This window comes from Rhamphochromis sp. 'chilingali' (genome assembly GCF_963969265.1).
Source record: "Rhamphochromis sp. 'chilingali' genome assembly, chromosome: 13".
NCBI lineage: Eukaryota > Metazoa > Chordata > Actinopteri > Cichliformes > Cichlidae > Rhamphochromis > Rhamphochromis sp. 'chilingali'.
Genome location: NC_137940.1, coordinates 34912718 through 34937767, shown reverse-complemented (window position 1 = coordinate 34937767; position 25050 = coordinate 34912718). Strand labels below are relative to the sequence as shown.

Sequence of the window (25050 nt, the reverse complement as noted above, 5' to 3'; positions counted from 1 at the left end):
TTATACAGACGGTGGTTAACCACTTTTATTTTGACTCTCTTTTCTTCCCCTTTACCTTTAGGCTTGCGATTAGTGTAACTTGAAATCAGTTACCAGAAAAATCTCCAGTACCAAGTGTACATTTCTGGCATCCTGTTGCATGGATAACCCTCAAATGTGTTTAATACTGTCTTGAGTTACTCATCTAAAAATAAGATCAATTCAACCTGCATTCATGCTCTAGTGATTATTTTACCTGTAAAAACTGAAAATTTCCAGAATTTATTTACATCTGATCGCCTCTGTTTGTCACAGTACTGCACCGAGAAGTAAGCAGAACTTTTAAAAACTTTTTAAGGTAACCAATTGCCTTATTTAAAAGTCAAATAACTTAAAAGTTGAAGCTTATCAGAACTCCAACATTTTGATTACATTCGACATGTACCTTTTGACTAAAATAAAAGTAAAATATTTAATAATTAAATAAACTAATATTGAATAACTAGAACTTAAAGTTTTCACTCATTTCTCCCATGGAAATAAGATGACATAACTTAAAAGGAATGACTACAACAGAGTGACTTTTTTAGTTTAGCAAAACTTAATATTTATTGTCCACTTTTGTAATCCTTTACAATTAAACAAAGGTCAAACATCAACTTTAAAAACGTGAAAAAGTCAAATGATTGCCTCAATTGCATTGAGTACTACTAAATTAAACCTCTTAAGTACATTTGTTCAGTTCAAAAATATTTTCTTGGCCTCCACAAATAACACACTTCATTGTTAATATTCAACAAATATTAAAATCAATCATTTTACAAAGATTATTAAATACTAAAGGCAATATGTACTTTTGAATATCAAAATAGCAGATTTGATTAATTAATTAATTACACTATAAACTGTTGAAACTTGAAAATTTTAAAATGTTCATATACCGCTGTCCTGGTTCTGGTATTTTTCAATACCTGCATGGTTAACATTCAAAAATGAAATAAACAACAACAAAAAACAAAACAAGATACAGTGATCCAGCTGCTTGAGTCTCTAAGTTAGCTAACAGTTTACCAGCATCCAGTCTAGTGTACTCTGAATGAATACAGTATTGTTCAGTTCCTTGGGATTATTGCAGTAGTAGGTCCAAACACGACCAAGAAGTTCATCAGCAGTTCTTTCTTGGGAGACTTCCACAAAGTTCCTATGAATGATTTTCACAGACTGGTAATGAACTGAGTTGTTCATGGATCACTATAGCCAGTGCCACAGTATCTTCTAAAATCTACCCCATCAGACTCGTGCTGAATGAATGGGAGCAGTAAATTCATTCTTTCAATGTTTAAATATTTCAAAAATCAAAAAAGTAATAAAAAGTATTTTTGAGTAGCAGGTAATTAATATGCAAAATAGTTAAAAATAATAAGTTAAACTAACTCAAATGAAAAAAGAAATGTTAGCTGATCTTGTGTTATTTGAGTTAGTAGGACTATTCTTAAAAAATTAAGTTTACATTACTTAATTATTTCATTACTTTGAGTGTTAAGGTTTGCAGTGTGCTTCTTCTACAATTATTTGCATGATGGCTTCTGTCTGATTTTTTGCATCATATAAGTGACTGCTGGAGCTACAAAGCCAATAAACATAATTTATGTGGTGCTAGGAACCGTCATTTCAGTTTGATTGTCAGTTGACCACCACTGTTATGCAGATTGAAATATCTCAATGAATACTCAATGGTATTATGTAAAAAGGGGGCTATGAAATTCATAGAAGTCTGTGTGGGTTCTCTGTAACAGTTACATCAGCTTCAGATTTTCATATTTTAAAGAAATATTTCAACAATAATTTGAAGTATTTCATTACTATTAGAGAAAGGATATCCACAAGCACCAGATATGACAAGAATCTAAAGTTTTTACTTATTTTGAAAATATTTACCCTTACAAGATTAGTCGATGGGAACATTTTGTACAGGAGTTTAAATTTGTCAGAGGATGAAGTCTGCTAATTTTGGTGAGTAACTGACTTTTCATCCAGCGTCCAATAACAGACATATCTGGATAACACAGCTGTGTCTAAATCCATGGGTGTCGACTCTTTGTCTTATTTCGTCAATGTGAAGTTTTCCTTTAAAAAAAAGCACAGGACACAGTCTTTTTCTTAAAATAAGATTTTTAATATTACTTATTATCATAAAGATATATTTACACACTTTACAGAAATAGAAAATAAAAACACAAAGCTACGCATGAAAGGAAAAATAAAATAAGTACTCCAAGAGCTAAAGCTTATCTTTTATAAATTAGAAACCAAAAGTTCAAATATGTACACAGTATTTCAACCATTTCTGATACACTTGTTTTATTTATTTATTTATTTATTTATGTCATTTATTTTTGCCCAGTTCAACATCAAAACAGAGACAGGGACTGTACATTTGGCCTGGTGAGTAATATGAGCACACACCATAAACAGGATATAAGTTTCAGGAGTAATACATCGTCTTTCAAATGGTATCTGCTTGAGACCTAGTAACACTGTTGCGATGGTGTGTAAGCCTACACACTGCGTTTCTCCTAAGGTTGTTCTGAACGTAGCTGATTTTTGACACAGTGGTTACATAGATGGAGAACGTGTCGCAATCAAGGCAGGAGGGGCCTGTGCTATTTTGGGTGTAGGAAGTCTCATTTTGAGGCTCCAAGATAATGACAGATCGTAGTCATTTCTCACGGGAGATAAAATCTAGTTATCCTTTGGATTGCCCAGCCGGTGGAAAAACTGTGAATGCATTGGATTGAATATCAGCCACTCGATCCTGCAGACACCCACTCTGAAGGCCAACATGATACAGTTTGATGGGCTAAGGTAAAATCATGGAATGTGCTGTCTGCCACTTCCACAACGAGTGAAATGTTTGGTTCAGTGTAGAGGAATCTTAGGTTTAAAAAAATAAAAACCGTGTGTTTTTTCTGCAATCTTTTTGTGCGTGAGTGTGTGTGTCGGGGCAGGGCGGTTTGTGTCGATAGCTATTGGAGATCAATGGCTAAGCTCGTATTTTAAAACCTGTTTCTAGCTTATTCTCATTTCCACCAGTAACACACATCTATCTCTCTGCTCATCCCCACTCCTTACACACTCCCAGCCAAATGCATTTGGACGAAAATAACTAAACACAGAGGGGGCAAGTTCTCAGAACAAACATTTTTCTACCAGGAAAACATGCTAACAAGTGCATAGGAACATTACTCAGGCCTTGTGATGGTCACAGAGAAGAGGAACTGGAGAGGAAACATTGAGAGGATAGGAATCGTTTCTCTTGTGTAAGCCTTGCTGGAAAAGACCATTAAGGAAAATGGTTTTGCTCCCCGAGCATAATGTATTGGTTTACCATTTCAGTTTGAGCCTAGACGTGCTTGTCCTTCCACACCACAAGGCCCATTAACCTGATGTGCAGGGGAGGGCTGTGGGCTATGATCTACAAGAAAAGAATGCCTGAAAGCTTTCACGTGTCCACGACATATTGTGCTGCAGACTACTTTTCTATTTTGTTACATCCACAAAAGATACAGCTTCTCACACTGTATTCAAAAAAGTAAGCTTTGGACAACCAGCTAGACAAGAATCAGACAAAAAAAAAAAAAATGTCACAATACACTGGAAAACCATTCCATACCAAGAGAGTCTTGTTTTCAGGGTGTATTTTTCCAGCAGCATAATGGAATTGCAAAAGTGCAGCCTTGCAAACCCATGCAGAGAAGTCTTGGAGCAAAGCCACGTCTATTTGTTGGGACTCATTGACATCGGAGGCTTTGGATCAGTGGGATATTTGGCTTTTGATTTTTGTCTTTTTTGGATTCAACTGATAACCAGGCCGAGATTTAAAAAGGGTTCTGTACATAAACATTGGTTTGCTCTGGTCTCTGAAAGGGCAGCGTGGCTGGTGCGAATGGTGAGGATACATTCATGAAAAACAGTGCGGATACAGACGTTGCTCGGCTCTGTAACAATAACTTCTGAGATGGGGAAACATTGATTTGAACCCCGTGTCATGACCCAGTCTACTTCCAGCATCCCAACTCCTGTGGCTTTGAACTTTCATCCTCAGCTCATATCTCCTTACTATCATCCCCAATAATACATGAGACATCCTGAGCAAAGCTGTCTCACTCCCGAGGAGCATTAATGAAATCTACATCTCTGTCTGAGAGGGTATGAAAAAATAATGGTGGAACTGAAATTATTACACTTCACAGTGCCCTAGGATTTAATACATTTTTAATCAAGGTGAGCTTGGCTGGGTGGATTACCACTGTGATGTTAGATGCTCTCTTAATAAAAGCATCTCACGCTGGGACTGAGAAGTCTCTGCATTTTATTATAATATTTGCATGAGACATGGCGAGAGGGAAAAAGTGTTGGAAATCTAGGTTAATCAGTTGCCAGTTGCTTATGTGGTCAAAACTGATTTGAAAGAAATGAGTTTGCTGATTGAACTGGAGCAGATTAAAGAAAACAAAAGCAATTAGCAAGTTGCTCTGCACAGCTAATACACAACAACAAAGGATTGTAAGGTGTCTTTTTCTACAGGTCACAGTCCTAATATGTTACATGGTTACACACTGAATCAGCAGGGGGTTCGGAAATTGCAAAGGGGGAAGGGTGCAGTTTCTGTCTAAGCCAATTTAACAATGAGCTCAGACTAAGTGTGGCCCTGGCCAACCTTGGGGAGATCCATCTGAGAAAGATTAACTCTAGGATTTAATGAGTGTAATGATCAAAGCCGTGACCACCTGTGCTGTGGAAAGGCAGACCAGGAAGGCAACTGTACCCAACATAATGTAGGGAAAGGATCGTGACTAAGTGACTGAATCGGAATAAATCATGGCTATATTGATGTATACATACGAGGGAGAGTAAAGATACAATATACGAAAATATGCTCATATACGTTTTAAATGTATTGTATGTTTGTGTCTTGTTAAATAAATGCACAAAATAGACTGCTCTAGTACAAGCCTCTATCACAGCACCCTGAGAAAAAAAGAAATCAAACTATAACACAGAAATAAACATAAACAGTAATATATTCCAGTATGATGGAAAGGCATAGCATTTTTGTCAGTGAAAGATATCGGTCAAAGGGTCAAACCAGCCATATGCTGAATGTTAAAACAGCCAGAGCACTAGTGGTAGGCTGATCACGGCGGCATATTAACTGAGCTCTTTTTGGTCTAATTTAACTTGTCCTCCTTGTGTTGGATTTCTCTTTGCAGAAATTTAAAATGCATAATGTGTCAGTGTATCAAGACTTCAAACAAGAGGTAATGTGTTTCTCGTTTTCGCCCTAACCTTTCATTGCTTCGCTCCTGGCAGCATTGTGGAGAAGGTTATTATTTGGCACTTCATTAAAAGGCAAGGCGGCCTGTCGGTGGAGCAGACCGCCACTGCCAGTTAACAGTCGTGTAGAGCAGCTGCACGGGGGCAGCGGTGTGGTGAGAAGGCTGGGGATTGGGGACAGGATTGGGATTTGGGGTCAAAGGACTCATCCAAGGTGGGACATGTTACAGAGCACGCCCGTAAACCCCGCCTCCCAAGGTGTTAATGAGTTCAGAAACACCAGAATAGCTTTGGATTAAAGAATCTCCTAAATGAAGGACTTATTCTGTCACTTTACTAGATTGTTTTGATAGTATGTGCTCTCTTTTTAGTCCGTCTTTGCTTTGCATGTGGACGTACTGTCATAAGGAGGTACAAAGCACCATTAATAATGATAATTAAGTGATGATAGTGATGTTATTAAGTTGTGACGCTTTTGCTCGTCCGTTTCAAACAAAACCTTTTTATTCCTTTTTCGCATCAGACATCCAGAGTATCACAAGCGAACTTAATATTTGCCAACTATTAAAACTGACACTGCCCCGTCTGCATGATCAGCGCCCTCACCCGACGGTAAAGCCGTTAAATAGCTACACAGCAATGAAATCAGCGGCTGCAGGAACCTTGGATCCGAGACGTGGGAATACCGCATCGTGGAGAAGGGACAGATGCTTTAGGATTCAGATTGTTTTGACCAGGCTCCCTCTCCACCACATGTCATGCAAAGTGTGTGAGACACTCAGGGAGATTGCTATGATTGGGCTCTATTAAGCAAATAATAAGAAAATTGAAAAGAAAAAAAAAACACTTGGGAGAAGACAGAGATAGATAAGTAGTCAGGGAGAGAGAGAGAGAGAAAGAGAGACAGAGAAATAGAGTCTGATAGCTCGGGCTCAATACCCCCCACCCCCCCTTCCCTGCCCCCAGTTCCTCCTAGAGCTGAGGGTGAGCGGCTTGTCCTGATTTTTTTTGTGGACAGAGTTGCTTGAAGAACCAGCAGGTGCTATGGACATCACTCTTCAGGCTGGGCAAGCGTAGGCCCTTCATTGCAAGGCCCCCCAAGGCAAAGGAAGAGCATAGAAATCAGAACCTGGGGGAGGGCGCTCAAAGCAGTGCCTGCAAAACAGGAAGACGACACAGAAAAGAAAGTTCATGAGCCCCTGCCGTCTGTTTTTCCTGAAAACCATTCAGTCATGCAGACATTAACTTAAGACTATTGTAACATTTTGCCTCAGTTTATGCAGCCAGTGAAGATGAATGCACAAAAAATATTGAGTGATTAACCAATTTCTTTTTTAGTTTTTGTTTTATTTTGAAGGGATAATTCACTGCGACCCAGGGTTACTTTCATTTTCCACTTATTTGACGTTTTCAGTTCAGTGTTAGTTTACTCTGAGGCCTTTTGATTAGGATCATTTTAAGGGTGTTTGTCAGGGGTAAGATATCACACCACTTCGTGGAGGCAGTTGTCTCTCCGCCACGTTTACATTCCAGTCTCAGTAAACACGCACCAAGAACTCAACATGTTTGCTGTGTTGGGAGATTTGACCAAACTGATAATTGACTAAAATTTAATATTTTTTATATTATTATAGTCTGGTTTACAAATATACAATGTCATTTAAATTACTATTTCCTCATATAAAAACATATATGTCTAATAGATTTATTTAACGAAACTATGCTTTGACATCTGGTTTAAATTTGTAATATTTTGTATTTATGTTCTATGATAACGATGCTATGAACAATGCTGTTAACAGTGTGCGCTAACTGTTAAAATCATTTTTAATTTTCAGTTTTACTATTCTGTAAATGCAGTATTGCTAATGTATTATTATTAGCAAAATATAGGCTCCGTAATTTTGGCATTAAATCCATCCATCTATTCATCAAACCTAATCGTTTTCTGTTGCTAGTACCAATATTTTGTTAGTCTTTGTTGTTGATAATTTAGCTCTTTGTGCCATATAAACAGAGGTATCTTCATGATAAAAATTGTATCTTAGTCTTTCTGTATATATTTTTATGTACTGATATATTCCCGAGTTTAAAAAGTGTGTTTTTGGCAGTGTTAGAGGTCATCACACTCGATTTCTTACTACTTCTCAACTCACGTGAAGACATTTTAGTTTCTAAAATTTTCGATGTGTCATACCTTGTGTTATCTTGTGCTTGATAAACTAGAATATAAGTCTGTCCCAGACATGTTTCAACCAGATTTCACTGCCTTCGACTGGAAGATGCAGCAGGGAGTAAGAAAAACAATTGTGTATCTTGCTGTGAAACACAATCCCAACGTTATACTGCGCTCGGGGCATTGGATCACTTCTTGACAATGACGAAATCTTTGATCTTCCCGCATCTTTTATCTTTTCCTGGTCTGTGATCATTTCAGAAGGCTCGGACAACGAGGTTCATTCACTGATAAGAACCTGTTTTTGTTTTGTGATAGCATTTTTCTGAGGTCATGCAATGCCTTGAGACCTGATGTATGGTATATCTAATCACCACTGAGCTGTACTGTTGTTTGTTGTTGTTGCCCCGTTTGGTGTATGATCTCAGTACAGCAGCCCTTTTGAAGTCATACTCTACCACATAGTGAGTGTATGGGAGAAGATGCAGACCTGATTTACATTGTTTTGATGGGAAACTCTTTTAAAAGATTCATTCACTGAGCTTTCTCACACTCAAGGCCACCAGGGGTTTTCACAAATTGCCTCTGGCTTTAAATCTAAAATATCCCGTCGTCTTTTAGACTGTCACTGGCATGGCTTAGATCCAAGAGTTGTAATAGCATGGTTTGATCTGAGCCTACTCAAAGAAGATGACCCAGGTCGCTCTCTTTCTTCTCAGAGTGGTTCACATCTGGAATGTGTAATGATGAGAAAATCCAGCTTTGCCTCTGGTGTCATAGATAATAAAAGACGAGCTGTTGTTGACACTGAAATGGGGTGATGTTGCTAAATAGCTCAGAGCTGGAGGATGGATGATGCCAGGGCACTAACTGTTCTTAATCTTTGATATAAATAGTCTGGTAATGAAGTTTAGGCCAGTTACGACAAATCCATAGACAGCCTGCATGTGTAAGAGTCCTGTCCTCAGCTGGATATATCCATTGAACTCAAGCTTTGATCGAACAAACTGCAACTCCAGCTGCTGCTAGAGGTGGTTTTCCCATCATCAGCACAAACTGAAGAAGAAAGCAGGACACACGAGGAAGAGCAAAGCCTTTCAAGCTGCTTGTTGGACGGACTGATGTGAGACATCAGGTCTTGTGAAGACTTAATTCCTTCAGTCAGGCTGTGAACAAACTGGGACTGAAGAACTTCAGACTTTGAGCTCTGATTTTCTTTGGATCATTTACTCAGTGAAGGTTGGTAGTGCTATCACTAAAATGCTGCTAATGGAGAGCCCGATTCCCACTGTGGGGGTGGATTGGCATGGTATGTGGGGAGCAATCTATGAATGAGGCGAACTATGAACTCTGCGAGAATGAGGGGAGCCAGAGAGGGAAGTGAACAAAAAAAGGAAATCTTCAGCTTGTTGTGGTTTAAGTGGTGTTTGCGGAGACGGCATTGTGACTCACTGAGCCGTTCACTTTTACAGAGCTTCACAACTTCCCGAAGCTCCCCTCATTATCTGGCTAAAACTCTGGCACTGAACATAAGCTCTGACCACTCAACTCAGAGAGGATTCTCACATTTTATTGGCAGACCGAGGGAAGTTGTAAGACCCATGCTGTCCTTCAAGTGCAAACTACTCTGGCTTGGTCCTTACTCATTGTTTTCACCTTTAGAGTTCTGGAATGAGTTCAAAGGAAGTCTAAATCTAGAAAAGTACAATGAAAAATAATCACCTATGATTGTAAAAATGGCTACTTTAAAGAAAAGAGCTTCCAAACTTCTGCAGCTTTGATCCTTTTTTCTTAAAACTGATTAACCATCCATTGACGCACTCTGGCTGCAGCCTCCTCTCACTACAGATTCAATTTATGGTGGACCTCTGCAGGTCAGCGTTGTATAGTCGACACCTCCTGCAGGGATATTGTGTCTTGCCTCTCACGGCGTCTGAGGCTGTGACATGCTGACATCAGTAAATTTAAATCTGTATGTTCTGTAAATTTGATCATGTTATTTAAATGTCCGCGGTATATTTTAGTTTCCCATTGAAGCTTTATCTGGTTTTTATTGAAACGCAGAGTTTGTTTTGGTTCTGATCAATGTGAAAAAGTGATAAGTATAATGTTATCTCAGATCTTGGATGAAAGCTTTTTCATACAAAGCCTTGTTTTATTTGACAGCAAGTTAAACATCCCCTCGCAAGAAAAATGGTGCCACCCACAAACCCGGCTCTACAGAGTATTATTTTTGAGGAAAATGTGTTTTAACTGACTTAACCAGGTGGACAGTAAAGATTTGTTCCAGCTGAATTGGCTCAAAGGTAAGATTTCTAAGTATATCTTTCTACTGTATGAGGAAATAAATGAGGTAGACTTAAAAACCACCTTAGTCATAATAGGAAATCATGCAAGCTGGTGGGCTAAGTCTAATAATCTGCTTGCCAACAATAACATCCTTGTGTTGGAGCTCAGTCTGGCTGTCATTAACAGAGTTTTCAGTATTCCTGTAAGAGTTTAAGTTCCCATTCAATCCAAAACATCCAAAGGGATTCTGCCAACAAAGTATTCCAGGACTCAAAATAACATTCCCCCTAGAAATTCCTCTGTGAAGTTGGGTTTCCTCACTAGTCAGCAGTTAGAATTTAATATATCAGGAGGTGTATTGGCTCATATTCTCTGGAGAAATGTGGAGCTCTGACTTGACAGAAAATTGGTCTAATGGGCAAACACAGCAGAGATTAGCACATTGTTTTTTTCCACAAAATATCCATAGAGAGTAGAAGACTTTTACTGCTTGAAATTCGACTGTTTTACTATGGGTTTGTAGCAGCATTTCGTCAACAAAGCCTAGTGAGTGGTCAGTTAAAGACAAACTCACCTTGCTCTAGAACGGCATGGGCCCCTTGTGGGAAAGACGGGGCCGTGGGCGTCTTCTCTTCGAGCTGGTTGGTCTGTGGGTCTGACCGCCCCTTGCAGAGTTTTGCTGGACCATTTTTCTCACCATAGATGCATCTTGCAGCTCTCTGCCATGCACCGTGGAGGCCATGGGACCTGGAAGACACACAGAGAGAAAAGACCAATTTAACACCTGAAAATTGTCTTGATGATGGTTTTTCACAGTGTTTTTTCATTCAGGATATCTGCCAAGTCCATCAGAGCCTAAGAAAATATGTCACCGGATGCAGAGAAGAATCACATTGGTAATAGATGAGGAAAGAAGAGATAGACATAAATAAGTGTGTGAGAGAGTGTGTGTGGCCTTCTCTAAGCCCACCCAGTGTTGTAGTTCATCAACTCAGTGTGGTCCAAAGGAAAGCATAACAGATACACGGCCCTGGCAGAAGCAAAAAAAACCCTCAAACCCTCATGTCTCATGTCTCTGTCACCCTCCCTCAAGATTACAAACAAGCACCAACACTCGTGGAGGTGCATCTCGTTGCAGTGTTTGATCCATTCTTGGGGATGGGTTTAACAGCGTTGGGTCTCACAGAGTGCCTGTGAATGTGTGTATGAGAGTGAACCCAGATGTTTTCAGTCATCTCTCAATAAGTGTGCCCTGATCCCCTTAAGCCACCCCCCCAGCGCTTCATCCCCCAACTCCATTTTTTAATGGTTTGGTCCACCCTAAGTGTCTCTATGACCTTTCAACCTATTACAAACTAGCAGAGACCCCCCCCCCCCCCCCCCCCCCCCCCCCCCACTCCCAACCTCTTTTTGGGGATCAAGAGATCTTTTCTTTAAAATATTTTGCTGCATATCTTTGTGTGTAACATAATATTTATCATGGGTGATCTTTCACACCACACCCAGTTTGTTCATCCAGTAAAATTTGAGTAAAGGCAGCAAAGGGCTTTGGACATGTCAAAGTGATTAAATGTCATACCAGCAAATAATACAGGTATTACATACACAGTGATGCATTTTTCATCTTAACTAACAAATGGATGTGTGCAACCAACCATTAATTTCATATAATATTAAGTTACTGAAATGGAGCTGCACACTGATTGCATGGGCACTCTAGAGATTTCTGACTTGTAAAGATTGAAGGACTCAGAAAAGGCTGACTTACATTTTGTTTCAGATTGAAGTAGAAGAGGAAGATATTGTGAGTTGTAGTCTGTAGTAAAGGTCATACTTGAAAAACTCTAGGTCCTTCTAACCAAACACAATAGTTTCTTTCATTAAATCCCTCCTCTGCCTCAAAAATAACCATCCCTTATAAACTCCATACCACGGTGTAATCTCAAGCTAAAGCCCCAAAGACAGATTGGGGGTTTTAGAGTGAACCTTTCTTGCTTTAGTAAAATACTTTGTTCAGCAACCTCATCTACCCATAAGAAAAAGATTTCTTCAGATCCAAACTGCCAACCTTCCTCCTTTCTTTGGGTGTCTCTCATCAAACAAGCTGATTGACATTATTCACATGAGGTCATGACATTCCCGTCTCCCCTCCTCAGAGAGACTGGCACCATTTTTAGAATTCCCCAGAGAATGACCTTCCCTGCCTTTACAAGAGCTGGGGTGAGGACGCAGCTTAAGATAAGTCAGCCAGTTGACTGCATAGGCTTGTAAAAGCAGAAAATACACTGAGGACAGCACTTGAGGAGCTTAGAAAAGCCATGATGATGCTAAGTTCCCTGCTTCCTTAAGACTGTTTCCATCGGTTTGGTTGCGGCACAGTCATGATATTAAATGAAGACGGCACAGCTGTGACCCCGAGGATTTTGTCTGTCTGAAACTTTAAAGACTGCCTCCAGAACTGCATTTAAAACCCTCAAGTTTCTCTAATAGCTAAGATCAGTGTGGTTGAATAGAGGGCAACTTTCTTCAAGAGCAGCATTCAAAACAGTCTTTCTGCAGCCTTTATTAATTAATGACCTTCAGCTGTGGCTTTATGAAGACATTTTAAAAGACCAGCTTCCACTGAAAAGGAGGAAATAGAGAAGGGTTTCTAGCTTTCAGGTTTAAATAATGGTGTATGGCGTGACTAAGCCAGACAGCTTGTTGAATGTTTTTAATGTATATCCCTGAAACACTAGACATCTCAAGTTGCATTTCCATGCTAATCTTCTCCGGCAAGCATATTACACAGTATATTTGTGCGCTAACAGTGGGCTAATTCATTGGCAGCAGGGAAAGTCTTGGTTGCATATTTCCGCATCTAAAGCACATCTTTGCCCCTTGGAGCACTAATCTGCGCATTATCCTTTTGTTATTGTTCCAGACACAGTGAATGAGGAACGTTTACTCATTCTGAAGGCATTCGGTTCATTTCTCTCAAATCCAGGGGATTGAATGTTAATACTCTCTGTGTTTGAGAAGATTTTGAGGCTAACAGAAGTTTTATAGGGAGGTCCTGTTTCTCCTCATTCACCTCTGAAACACCTTCGGCATTTGGACACAGAACACACAGAATCACAATGGAGGGAGTCTTCAGCATGCTTGAAATGAACTTGTTTGTACAGTTTTTTAGAGACAGAGTTAGTTGAAACGTGGCTGGGTGGTCATATTTGGAGGTGGAAGACATGACAACGGTTTTGGGAATGGGTAAATGGTGCATGGTTTTTGTCAGGATTTAAACATTTAAAACCCTGCCTATTTTCTGTCCTCCTGCCCGATAGCTCTATGAAGTGAACATGATTTTCTGAGTTACAAAGAAACATTAAATTGGGGGTTGCAATCCTCCAATCTCCAGCTTTAGAGAGGGCAGCAGGCAGTCCACTTAAAACATACTGACTTTTTATGTCTCACAGTGGTGCCTGCAGTTCTGCTCAAAGCCCAACTGCAGCTGATCTTTGAATGATGGACTACTTTAACAAGTGCTGCAAAGCACACATGGAGTCAGTCACTGTGCAGACCTACACACACTGCAGTGCAAGATGGTAAAGTAATTGTACCTCAGCTCACACAACTCATCATCCTCTCCGGGTGGCTCAGCCTGTCATAACCCAGGTCCATAATGAGACAATTTAGATGTCTCCTACCATGGCAAGCTGTCAGCCACTGCTCGGCACTGGGGTTTTGAAAGGAGAACAACTTGTGATTCTCCTGACAAATCTCAACTCATACAATGTGCCTATGGGATGGAGAAGTGCAATGAAAGCTGCTAAAAATAAGCTGGGCCTCAGTGATAACACTGGAAGTATAGATTAACTCTTGCAGCTTGTAGGCAACGCATGGAAATGTGACAGAAACAACATACATCAACAGCTAGCCTAGGATCACTGGAATACCTGCAGAATGATTATTGCAGCATCTGTTGCTTCTGCAGAAGATCCTTTGATTGTTTCCATGGCAAGTTTATCATTGGATAACACATATTTCATCTCCATAAACAAAGATATCTCAGCTATCTTACTGCTGTGAAATTGGATCCAGCTTCTGTGGTATCACATTTGATCTTTTCCCATGAGACATTCACGTGTTTATGTCCAGCTGGCACAACAGTAAAACGGCAGGATAGTATATGTCTCACAATAAGAAGCCTCTTATCTCTACTTCGGATGACCTTGGAGCCCCAGTTTTGCCCTCAAATCTCCACACTTTGTAATTTCCGAATTAAAGTTCAATAAAGAAGGATTTTCAGGAATGACTGTTTATTGTCGATGCTGTTGCTTAAGAAGGCCACGAGTAAGGGTGGGTAGAGGAGGAGAAAAAGACTAATGATGAATAGCAGCTGGGCTGCTCCCTATTTCCAAGCCCTAATTTCACCACCTCCTAAGGTGATATCTGTTATGTTGTGTTTTTTTTTTGTGATGGCTGGTGCTCTGTCTTATTACAGCCAGGCGAAAAGTCGAATACTGGCAGCTTATCCCTGTTGATTCTGCAGCAGTCCATCAACGGAGCCTGGAGAGACATACATCTTCCAGGACTTGTCCATCTAGTCAGAAGAGAGAAGAGAAATAGCTGTCCTCTGGTTTAATGCCAAGTTCATCAGCTGCCCTCATAGCTGGCAAGAGCAACCTATATATCACAGTGCTGTGTCAGTGCAGGAACACAGCACAGCAAATGGGCCAGAGCTGCTTATTAATAGTTGTAAAGCTGATTTGTGTGTATTGACTGCCAAAACGACCACATAACAAATGTCTGCTCTTGTAAATGCAGCTACAGCATAATGGTTTTTCTGCCACTAGGACATAAGAGATTAAACCAGCCCATGAGTCTACAGCAACAAGTATACAGGGGGGGGCTGTGTTCATTAGAAACTGTTGCATCAAATGTAAACAGGCACAGTGAAGAATGGCTACTAAAATGTAATCGTAGCTGTGTTTAATTTTCTTTGTCACCTCAAATTGATTTGCTGTCCTCTTGAATCTTATTTGTTTGTTTACTCGTTGTGCCTCATCGCTCACAGTCGCACTGATTATGAATCAATTGTGTGCAATCTCAGAGATGCATTTTCACGGTTGGCTGGGCTTTTCAAATCTAATCTCTCCTGTGTTTTGTTTTATCGCTGTCCCTACATCACTCATCTGACACATCTGTGCCTCGTGCGCTGCAGTCTGTACCGATGTATATCAAGCTGTAAACAAATAGCTGGCAGAATGGGAATGGGGAATGTGAAGAGGCATTTTTCTCTGGGCATCAAAAACCTCATTAATGTCCAGGATTATCAAGTAATGTCAGCAACTATTATAATTAACAATTTTACAGAAATTCATGGCGTCCCGAGGATTAATCCTTTCTGCTGTCCCAAAAGTGCTTTTTTGCATTCAATCACTGAAACACCACAACATGACCAAGAAGTACCGGTCTCAATTTTTGCACAAGACTTTTATTATTTGTAAGTTGAAATGTTTGATCCTATATGAGGATGAGTCCTCAAAGTGAACATATTATGTCATGTTCAGTTCTATATTTTTATTCTTGGACTCTCCTAGAGCAGCTTTGCATGATTCACAGTTCAAAATAATCCTTATTTTTATCATACTAATCACCGATTTCAACCCTGCCGTCTGAAACAAGCTCCTCGACACCAGTTCCTCTTCATAGCAACTTTCATCTGATTGGGTGCCCCCCGCAAACATAAGGTTTAAACAGCAGGTGGGTGGGGCAGAGCTGTGCACTTGACATACTCATATTAAGAATATTATTTTTCTTGAGATCATACAGAGCCAGAAGCAGAAAAAAAACCTGTCAGTCTGAAGCCTGAGATTTTTCCCCAAAGGATGCTCAAAGTGTATAGAAATATAGAAATGAAAGAAATCTTAACAGGTTGTCTTTAACTTTCCATGTAAGCCCCTTCACAAAATTATTTACATTCCCATCATTCTCAGTTGTACTTCATGTAAAGTGCTTAAATCCTGTTACCTTAGAAAATGTGTTTGCTTTTCTTTCCAACCTCCTTAGATTACTATGACCTGGATGACTGAGAACCCACACAGACTTTAATCCTGTTAAATGTTACAATAATGACTAGTTAAAGTAAGATAAACATTATATGCTAATTATCCCTGAATGTTAGTGTTATCGTTTAGATGCTACAAGTAGTATTTTGCTCAAAGTACAGCCTCAATGAGCAGCTAGCACAGCTGGAGACTCTTAGTCTTATTTCTTGTGTCTCTCGGGGTTAAAAGCCTGTTTGCATCATTATTGGATTAAATGAGAGACACAGAACTAAAGCTCTTGTCCTCTTTTACACAATTACAAAAGTCTTATAAACTTCACTTAAACATTAATAATAGAAAAGTATTCCTCACTGCTTAACAACATTTTTTTCATTTAGGCTCAAATGAAACAGGGACTAGTATTATAGTATTTGTTTGTCATATACACAATAATGTGAGGACGGTATCATTATTTATTTCTGTAAGGGAGATAGTTGTTGCTTATTATAGGACTGTGTAATTCTTACGGGTAGCAAAACAATATTTGCGTTAGTGGGAGAGAGGAAGAATAAATACCCTGGTGTGTGTAGCCATGGTTATTACATGACGTTGGAGGCCTGCTGTCTCCATCGTGTGCCTCCCTCCTTCATTCACTAAAAGGAGAGGAGCAGTCGCTTAAGCTAATGAATCCCTCTATGACACGCCTTTGCCACAGACATACTAACCCACACTGCCAGACACAGACATGTCATCGGCAGAGATGCTCCCACTACATAAGCACATTAGGGGATCAGGGTTATTAAGCTAAGGATGAAATGTGCTAATTGTGCCAGATACAAGCCAAACATTTTCTTTAACCTAGAATAAGCCTCAGCTCTGCTACAGCATCACACAGCGGATTTGCTCACTGCCTGACAGCCTCCCCACACATTCATCCTGCACATATGGAATGGTGCCTAAGTAAGGAGGACGTCCCTTGTCGTTTATCCTGTACAATCCAGCATTTAGTGTCGGAAATGCTGCATATTGCATTCCTACCAGTAAGTCTGGGCTTTGGCAGAAACTGGTACCAATTGCTTCCCGACTTTCAGACCACGTTACCATGGCAGCCACCATGAAAGGCGCTCAGTTTGGAGCAAAAAGAATGACATTGTCAACCGACCAGGTTCTCAATTTACAAATTTCACTGCACTGAGTCTGAATGCCAGATCAGCCCTCTGGCTGAGTCTGTGGTGTTTTTAACCTCCTCTGTGGGCCACTGGACTTGGAGTGTTCCTCTCGGAGGAGAGGAGGGGGGGGTTGTTTTGGTCGTGAGCACTTTCTTTTATTTCTGTCGGGGACTGTTTGATATGCAGCATTGTTGTACTGTGATAATACTAGGCTTGTGGTTGAGCTAAAGGCTGGCTTTGTCTACACAAACTCCACCGAGGAAACAAAAGTGCATGAAAAGTTGCTCCTATTACTGCAGCTTTCAAACCTAACCCTGTGTCCAGCTTACTCTGAAAGTTACCCCCAAAACTCTGAACTAAAGGTTCAGAAGTGATTAAAAACAAACCGTACAGCTCTCTGGTTTCTGGCTTTTTTGTGTGCCTTTGAGTATGTCAGCTGCCTGTGAAGTGTGATGCTGTATATACTCCTGAATTAGAGAGCGTATGAAATGATGAGGTGTGAGGCTGGTGGTCTGCTATGATCAGAGCACTATGAGTTCAAAGGGCCAGGAGCAGCAGCAGCAGCATTGAGCCAGCTAATGAAGCCACTGCCTCTCCCCACCACTTGACTGCATGTTGGTTTATTCACAGCCCCCACTACAGCTGAAGAGGTGAATTTGTGGCTACAAGGTTACTGCAGGTTGGAAGCTGCTGCATGAACTAAGTAGTCCGAAAAGAAAACATAAAGTAAACACAAGGGGAGATTTCCTTTTACAACTTTCCACTAGGTGTGCCCAATCAGCTGAGGGCAGGAACAGGAGAGATGCTTGCTGCTGCTGCTGCTGCTGTTTCCGCTAACATCAGCGGGGGTAAATCTCTGCGCATGGCAGCTACAGTACGTAGGTAAGGATACCAACCGTTGCCCTAATCTCTAGAGATTGCACGTCAAGGGCAAAGGGATCCTCCAACCATCCGTTTCCATGGGCACACTAATCAGATGTGAAACACAGCCCTTCCCTCTCCTGTGTCATCACCCCCCATGCTGTGAACCTGCGTTCCCATTTGAGATGTGGGAAAAAGAGAGAAACAGAAAGAGGGAGAGAAACATCGCTGCAAAGGGTTCACTGCAGCTTTTAAAGCCAAAGGAGACCACTGCCTTTCCCCATTGCATATTCAGAGCTATTAAAGGAAAATAGCACCTACATTGCATCAGACAGTGTTACTTGTCAACCAAACTACAAGGAATAGTGTAGAAACCTGAAGCTTAATGCTAAAGAGTAGTTCACAATAAGGTATTCCTATATATAGAAATAATCTGTAGGAGTAAATCTTGCATTTCTGCTTTAATGTTTTCCACTTCTGTATATCTATAATCCAAAGTGTCTCCCCTATAAAAATGATATACTGTGCGTGTGGCGTGCAGAGAAATGACATTTGGTTAAAGGCAGTGCAATGAAATTTAATAAGCAATTTCTTCACACAGATTTAGCAAAGAAATAAAATTGCAAAGACTTTACTGACAGATTTAGCTGCACAGTGCTGCAGGTGAGCTGAACTTCTGTGTTTATTGGCCTTCCGCGTCAGCGAGGTTTCCGTCCGCTCTTAGGATAAACTGTTTGCCTGATGTGGATGCATGTTTATGAATTCCATATATTATTTTTCTTTCCTTTTTTTTGTCAAAAACATCTGTTCATGTTCAGGGGCTCTGAGTACTGCAGAGTGGGCTGTCTTCCTCAATGAATGAGGCAGAGGCACTCAGTGAGGGGCCAGCCCCTTATCCATGGTATTCAGTCAGCGGCGGATCATTTCATTGACCAGTGTTTAAATGTATGTGGAGGTGTGAAATAGTCTCCCAGGGAAAATAACATTTGTGATCAAAGACTGCGCAATTGTGATGAATAATGCATGATTTCATAAATGAGTGAGTTCTCAGTCACTGAAGGTACCCAGTTGTGTGGAGGTTGTACATTTCCCATTTCCAAGCACTTAATTTAAGTCGAGAACATAAGGTACATGACAGTCTGAAACCACATGAGGTATACCACAACATCCTATAATTCCCCGAGTATAAGTGAGACATGCACATCGTGTTGCCTGAGGCTTTGAGTTTAAGCAGATCCCAGTGGGGGAGTCACTAAATGAACCCAAAATCTAAGAAGTGCGGCTACACTTCCATAGTCCCAATCCACACTGCCATCTTCACAGCACTGAAATCCCTCATCTGAGGTAGAACTGCCTAACATCAGCCAGCTGTGCAACACTTTTAGCCATATATGAAATCTCACTATCCAAAATGCCATCCATAGAGATTTGATGTTAGAGGCGACAATGCTCTAAGCAGTATTTATTAAATTCTGTTTCTGCATAACTGTTTGGTCCTTAAATTTGTACTTCTTCCACAAATGATGTCTTTAAAGTAATACACAAAAGTCATATTTTCCTTTTCTGGCTTTTTACAAATCGAGTATGAAAGTAATTAAGGCACCTGCTTTCCCAAAGACCACAGTATTTATTCTGCGGTCTGGCTGGCTGTTAATAAAAATGTCCACTCAGATCGCGATCAGGAATCTGATCTGCTGCTATAACCACTATAAATGTAGCACTTAATGTTCAAAAAGAGAGCCATAAGTCAATTTAATATTGGACACTGGAGGAAAAAGGGGCAGATTTTGAAAATATCTGGCTCTAATTAAGTTGTAAGGAGTGCCCCGAGCCTGATTATAGGGTCTGGTGATCACATGAGCTCTGGTTAACACAGGAGCCCCTTAAACTAACGCTTATCCGAAGCTAAAGGGCTGTGTTCTCAAAACTCAAAGGAGATCTGGTCTCCAATAAGAAAAGGAAAGAAAATGTAGCTTAACAGAAGACTTATTTACAGAAGAGAAATGCAATTATTATCCATTACTGCAGGCTGAAACATCCACTTTGAAATTTTAGGTGTAGCTGTAGCTGTCTCTTCACAATCCAGATAACACCTCTTCCTGCCAATCCTTCTCTTTTCTGTCTCTTGGACGTTCCTTAACTCCTCCCTTTGCTTTTCTACCCCCTTCACTGGATTAACTCTCAAGGGAAGATCTAAGTGAGTAGATTTATTCATTCAGTGGGTTCTGAATCACATTACAGCAGCACAGCAGTCACATATGCCAAAGTCTTCAACAGCTGACCTCTCTGGGGAGTGTTCACCCAAAGGTTAGCCTTATATCCCTACCAAATGAGTTGTGATTTTTCACTAAATCTCTTCCTCAACTTCCACTCCAGAGCAATTATTTGTGAGTGCCAGAATGCCATTATCAAAGCTCATGTTGGGTGATATTACACAGATCTCAGAAAGTTGTTTTTTTTTATGTGCTTCTCACAGAAACTTCAAGGAACACTGAAGCTCACATCATAAACCCAAGCATGTTTGGGTGATATTGAATGAAAATAGTATTGTTTAATTAACAAACAGATTAAAATAACAGCATATTTTAATCTATGCAGTAAAGCAGTGCTGTCTATGGGCTGTTAAATACAGACCACAGTGGTTTAACGCCTTATTTATGCTTATTGTCAACACAGAAGACGTGAGAACCTCATGTATAATAAACTATGGGTTTGTAGCTGTTAACAAGCAAATCCAGATACCTGCAAACTGTTTTTACACTTAATTGATGGTATTACTGTTTATATTGGATAGATGGTTTTTTTTCACCAAGTAAGAAATATTGTCTCTGTCAGAAATTCCTGATGCAATACCCCTCTTGGCTGTCCATAATTACAGTCTAAAGAACGTGATATACAGTGCAATATATCAGCACATCCATACAGTATAAGTAGGATGGAAAAATAGCTGACAGCTGACAAATTTATTTTCATCCTATGTCCCAAAGTCACCCAGAGTGCATATATATATATAATCATAAAAAACATTGTTCTGGTGCTTCTATTTAAGCCAACAGAGAAGTCAACAAGAGGAAAACAAATCACTCTTTACTGAGACTCCAAACTCCGCTTAGATTAGTCAATGTCTGCGTTTGTCTTTGCAGAAGAGAAACTACAGTGATGCTGCAGGTCGTTGGATCTATTTCATTCTTAGGTTGCATCAAGAGGAAATCCAGGTTCTTCATGAAACAGATTTTATCTGACCCTGTGGATGCGATATAAACCCAACTGGTCCTCACAAGCTTCTGTGCCTTAAAAAGGCTTTGTGATTCTCTGTAATCCTGTAATAACCTTTCCACTGCTCCCCTTTTGACACAACTGTTTGCCCGCTATTATTATATTATCCCTGGACATCTGGAAAAGTTTAGCTGCTTTTCTTTTCTCCACCGTAATAACATCCACAGGCACAAACACCTTCATTACTTTAGAAAACTGGGGGATTATGATTTAAAGCTTCCTGGTCACGGTAGGTTTACATCTATAGATGTTGTTTAACAAAATAATCACACCTAACTAGCCAGTTTTTATGCCTCTATGTGACTTAATGAGTGGCTGCATGTCTTTTGACCCGTAACACTTGGCTGAGCATCTGAGCGAGGCTGGAAAGAGTACAGTATGTAGATGCATGCTGGTAGCGCTGAGCAGCCAGCCCCAACAATACATCAAAGTTTAATATGGAATAATAGCACTGCTGACAGCTCTCATAAAATCGCCCCCTTCCTAAGCAGACGATTTCTCTACCAGATAATGGCTCTAATCTGGTCCTCGTGCCCCGCTCACACTCACCACAGCCTCACCTGTTCATCCCAGGCTGCACAATTGTACCTGTGTGTGTGTTTGTGTGTGCATGTGCATATGCTTGTCTGAACCAGCTGCTATTGTTTTTACCCCAGGTGAAGATTGGCCGGGTGTTTCCATGGCACGGAAAAATTAAGCTTTGATATTTTCTAAGAGGCTGTGACAGACGCGAGACTGACCACTGTTTATACCCCAGTTTTTAAAGTTCCTCAGACGCAGGAAGAGTGATCGGCCACGGGATGAATTATGGATACAACATGTCCAAAGCTGGAGCCTACTCTTGTGCCAGAGTGCTTTTCAAGGATGGGTAATTGAAGTGCGCTGCTAAAGGATGCTAATATTGCATAGAGAAGGCCACAGCAGCTCTTTTAGTGTGCTGGATGAATATTGGAAGTAGCTTTAGGTTGTCTAGGTGAATTGCCTGTTGCGCGAGGAGTTTTTGCTAATATGAATCTGCACCCATAAATGCAATCAAGGCATCAAAGCTCACACTTCCCCACCCTATATCAGTCAGATCCAGATCTATATTCACTGCTTCCTGCAAGTGCACACACACACACACACACACACACACACACACACACACACACACACACACACACACACACACACACACACACACACACACACACACACACAAACATGCTTTCTCTGTCTTACTCTCTATGTATCTCTTCTTTCTTTGACACACATGTACACACGCACAGATGCCTGAGAAAGCGAAAGCCCACTGAACTGGAAAAGCATTTGTCTAAAGATGAAAGGCTTCACACCCACTGCCTACATGCAGAGCCTTTTCCGACACCTTCCCGCGACAGCGCATACTGTAGCAGAGGCTTGTGCTACGCAGGCACACTCCAGCTAGCATCCCTCCCCACACCCATCAACGCTGCAACACACTTGCATCCCTTCCTCTCTCTTCGCTCCATTTCTCTCTCTTCCTCTCTGTCAATGGAGCTCTGGTACTACAGGAGCGGCCAGGGAACAGAGAGGCGCATAGGCGGCAGGACTTGAACGTTGAGACGGATAAGCTGCCATGAAAGCCCGAGGCACAGCAGCTTTCTTTTCCCTGTCGCTGGTGTAGCACGGTGGGCTCTCAGGCGTGGAACATGCTTAGCCACACGCAGGGCGTGAAAAACGACACTGACCATGATGCAAGATAATTGCTTCCCATTTTACTCATGTGCTGAGAGCCTCAGACAAAAATAGCATGTCGCTGTAATGAATGTGCTGGGAAGCATGGGAACCGTGAGTGCTGTGGCCACGGATCGATACGGAGTGGACAGCATCTTGAAAGCATAAAGTCTACACAGTATCTCAAAACACTGTCTGTACAGGACCTAGCAGCATAAGGAGTCTTACAGTGAATACGCTTAGGCCTTTATGCTTCATAATGTAGTCCAAATAGCATGCCAGTAGGCTAAATGTTATGATAAATGGTCTATATCCAGCAATATGGATCTTACATATGTATTAAATATCAGCACAACCTGCCTATGTGTTTTTCTAAGCAGCTGTACTTGGTGGGTAGGTGATAAACCCACGAATAGTCTAGACATTGACACAGGCCTAACTGTTGTTTTTTCACACCATAATGTTACCTGCATCAAATCTGCAGATTGTCTAAACTGCGCCCCTCAGGATCAATTTACTTCCATGAACTAACAGAGTGGATATGCCCTCTTGCTGTTTAAATGTCCCAAGTCAGTGTTTTTGTTCCAAATTGCAGACATTTGAGGTCCACAGTAGAACTGATATGTTGTTTAACAATGGCTCCAGAGACGCAACAGCACTTTACGGAATTTTACTGTGACAAGGCATCAAGCCCGAGCCCCTCCAGAGACAATCCACGCATCTGGGATCTGAGTTCCCCTCATTGATGCGTATAACAATTACAGTCCTCATTATCATCACCACGGGAGGTACGCGTGCATATATATATGTAGGGTGCTCTAATAATTATATAGGACTTGGTTCAGATGGAATACATCAAGCAATAAATGAACCACTCCACCTTACAGAACATGTGCCATGCATATCTTATATTTCATAACAGCCACAAACATCCATACATCCAGGATATGTATCACTCAGCAGCAGCTCAACAAATGAATGCCCATCAATAAAAAGCTCTTCACATTTCATCTCTTACAAGCACACATCAAGGTGAGGCAGGGAGGAAAACGATCAATCCAAGCTAGAACCCACATTCAACTTTATCTTAAAAGCCATGGCAGTACAATAGCAGACAGTATAACCACTGCAGTGCAGTACTGTATACAACCAGGTGCTGATATTTATTCCTGCCTTTCAGAGCCCACACAAGGCTAACCATGCTGGGTAACTGATCAACTACAGCTGCCTGCACAAGCCCAAGGCACACAGAGAGAGAAATACAAAGCAAAGGGAGACGACCAGCGACAAGACTGGCCGCTCCTGTACTCACCAGCACTGGCAGAACACAGCAGAGACACCAAGAGCACAATCACCAGCGTCAGGATCTTCACATTCATTTCTGCACTCCCCTCTGGCTCTCCGCTAGTCACTCACTGATATACTGTAGTGGTGTGTGTGTGTGGATGGGAGGGAGTGAGAGAGAGAGGGAGAGCAGCTGAGCGAGCAAGAGAGAGAGAGAGACTGTTTGCTCCCTGTGTGTGTGTGTGTGTGTGTGTGTGTGTGTGTGTGTGTGTGTGTGTGTGTGTGTGTGTGTGTGTGTGAGAGAAGTGAGTGTGTCAGTTTGTGGGAATGCGTGTGCGTGCGTGTGGTGGCTCCCTGACTGTGCCTGTGTATTTGTCTAAATACGTATTTGTGTATCAGTGTGTGACAGCGCCACTCCAAGACTGAAGGCGCGTCTTTATCTGAGCTCTCCCACGGAGGTGTGTGAACGTGAATCTCTTCTTTTCTTCTGTCAAAGAAACGGCAACGTGAGTTCAGCGGAGCTGTGAATGCGCTGAAAGTCAGCCTGCGGGTCTGCCTGTCAGTGTGCCTCTGTGTGTGTCTGTGTGTGTGTGTGTCACTCCTGTTTGCCTTGGATAAGGAGACTAGTTGGTCATGTGGCTTATGTATCATTGACTCTGTGGGTCACGGAAAAGCCCCCCTTGCCCCATCATCACCCACCATCTCCACCCCTTTTCCTCAAACATGCAAGTGCACACGGCTGATGAAGGAGAAGGAGAGAGAGAAAAGGGAAGGAGGAGAGGGAGGAGCAGGGAGGTGAAGGGTGTGTGGTGGGGGGCACATGCAGGTTTATGATAATACCCAAACAGATGCTCTTGTTGAAAAGTCTTTGAATTGCAAAAAGGGCTGCTTGCCAGGAATCCACAAATCAAAATACCAGCTTATAAGGGGAAGTAGATGAAAGAAGGGAAGGTGTGAG

At 41.2% G+C, this 25050-nt stretch overlaps 1 protein-coding gene across 1 annotated transcript; it reads right to left on the bottom strand.

The window, feature by feature from the left end:
• Window positions 1-6034: 6034 nt before the first annotated feature.
• On the bottom strand, window positions 6035-24684 carry apln (apelin). Its single transcript, XM_080900389.1, has 3 exons — window positions 24121-24684; window positions 10356-10528; window positions 6035-6471 (listed from the first exon to the last, which is right to left on the bottom strand). The coding sequence occupies exons 1-2, from the start codon at window positions 24185-24187 to the stop codon at window positions 10362-10364; spliced, it is 234 nt and encodes a 77-aa protein (XP_080756515.1). The 5' UTR covers window positions 24188-24684; the 3' UTR covers window positions 6035-6471; window positions 10356-10361.
• Window positions 24685-25050: the final 366 nt, after the last annotated feature.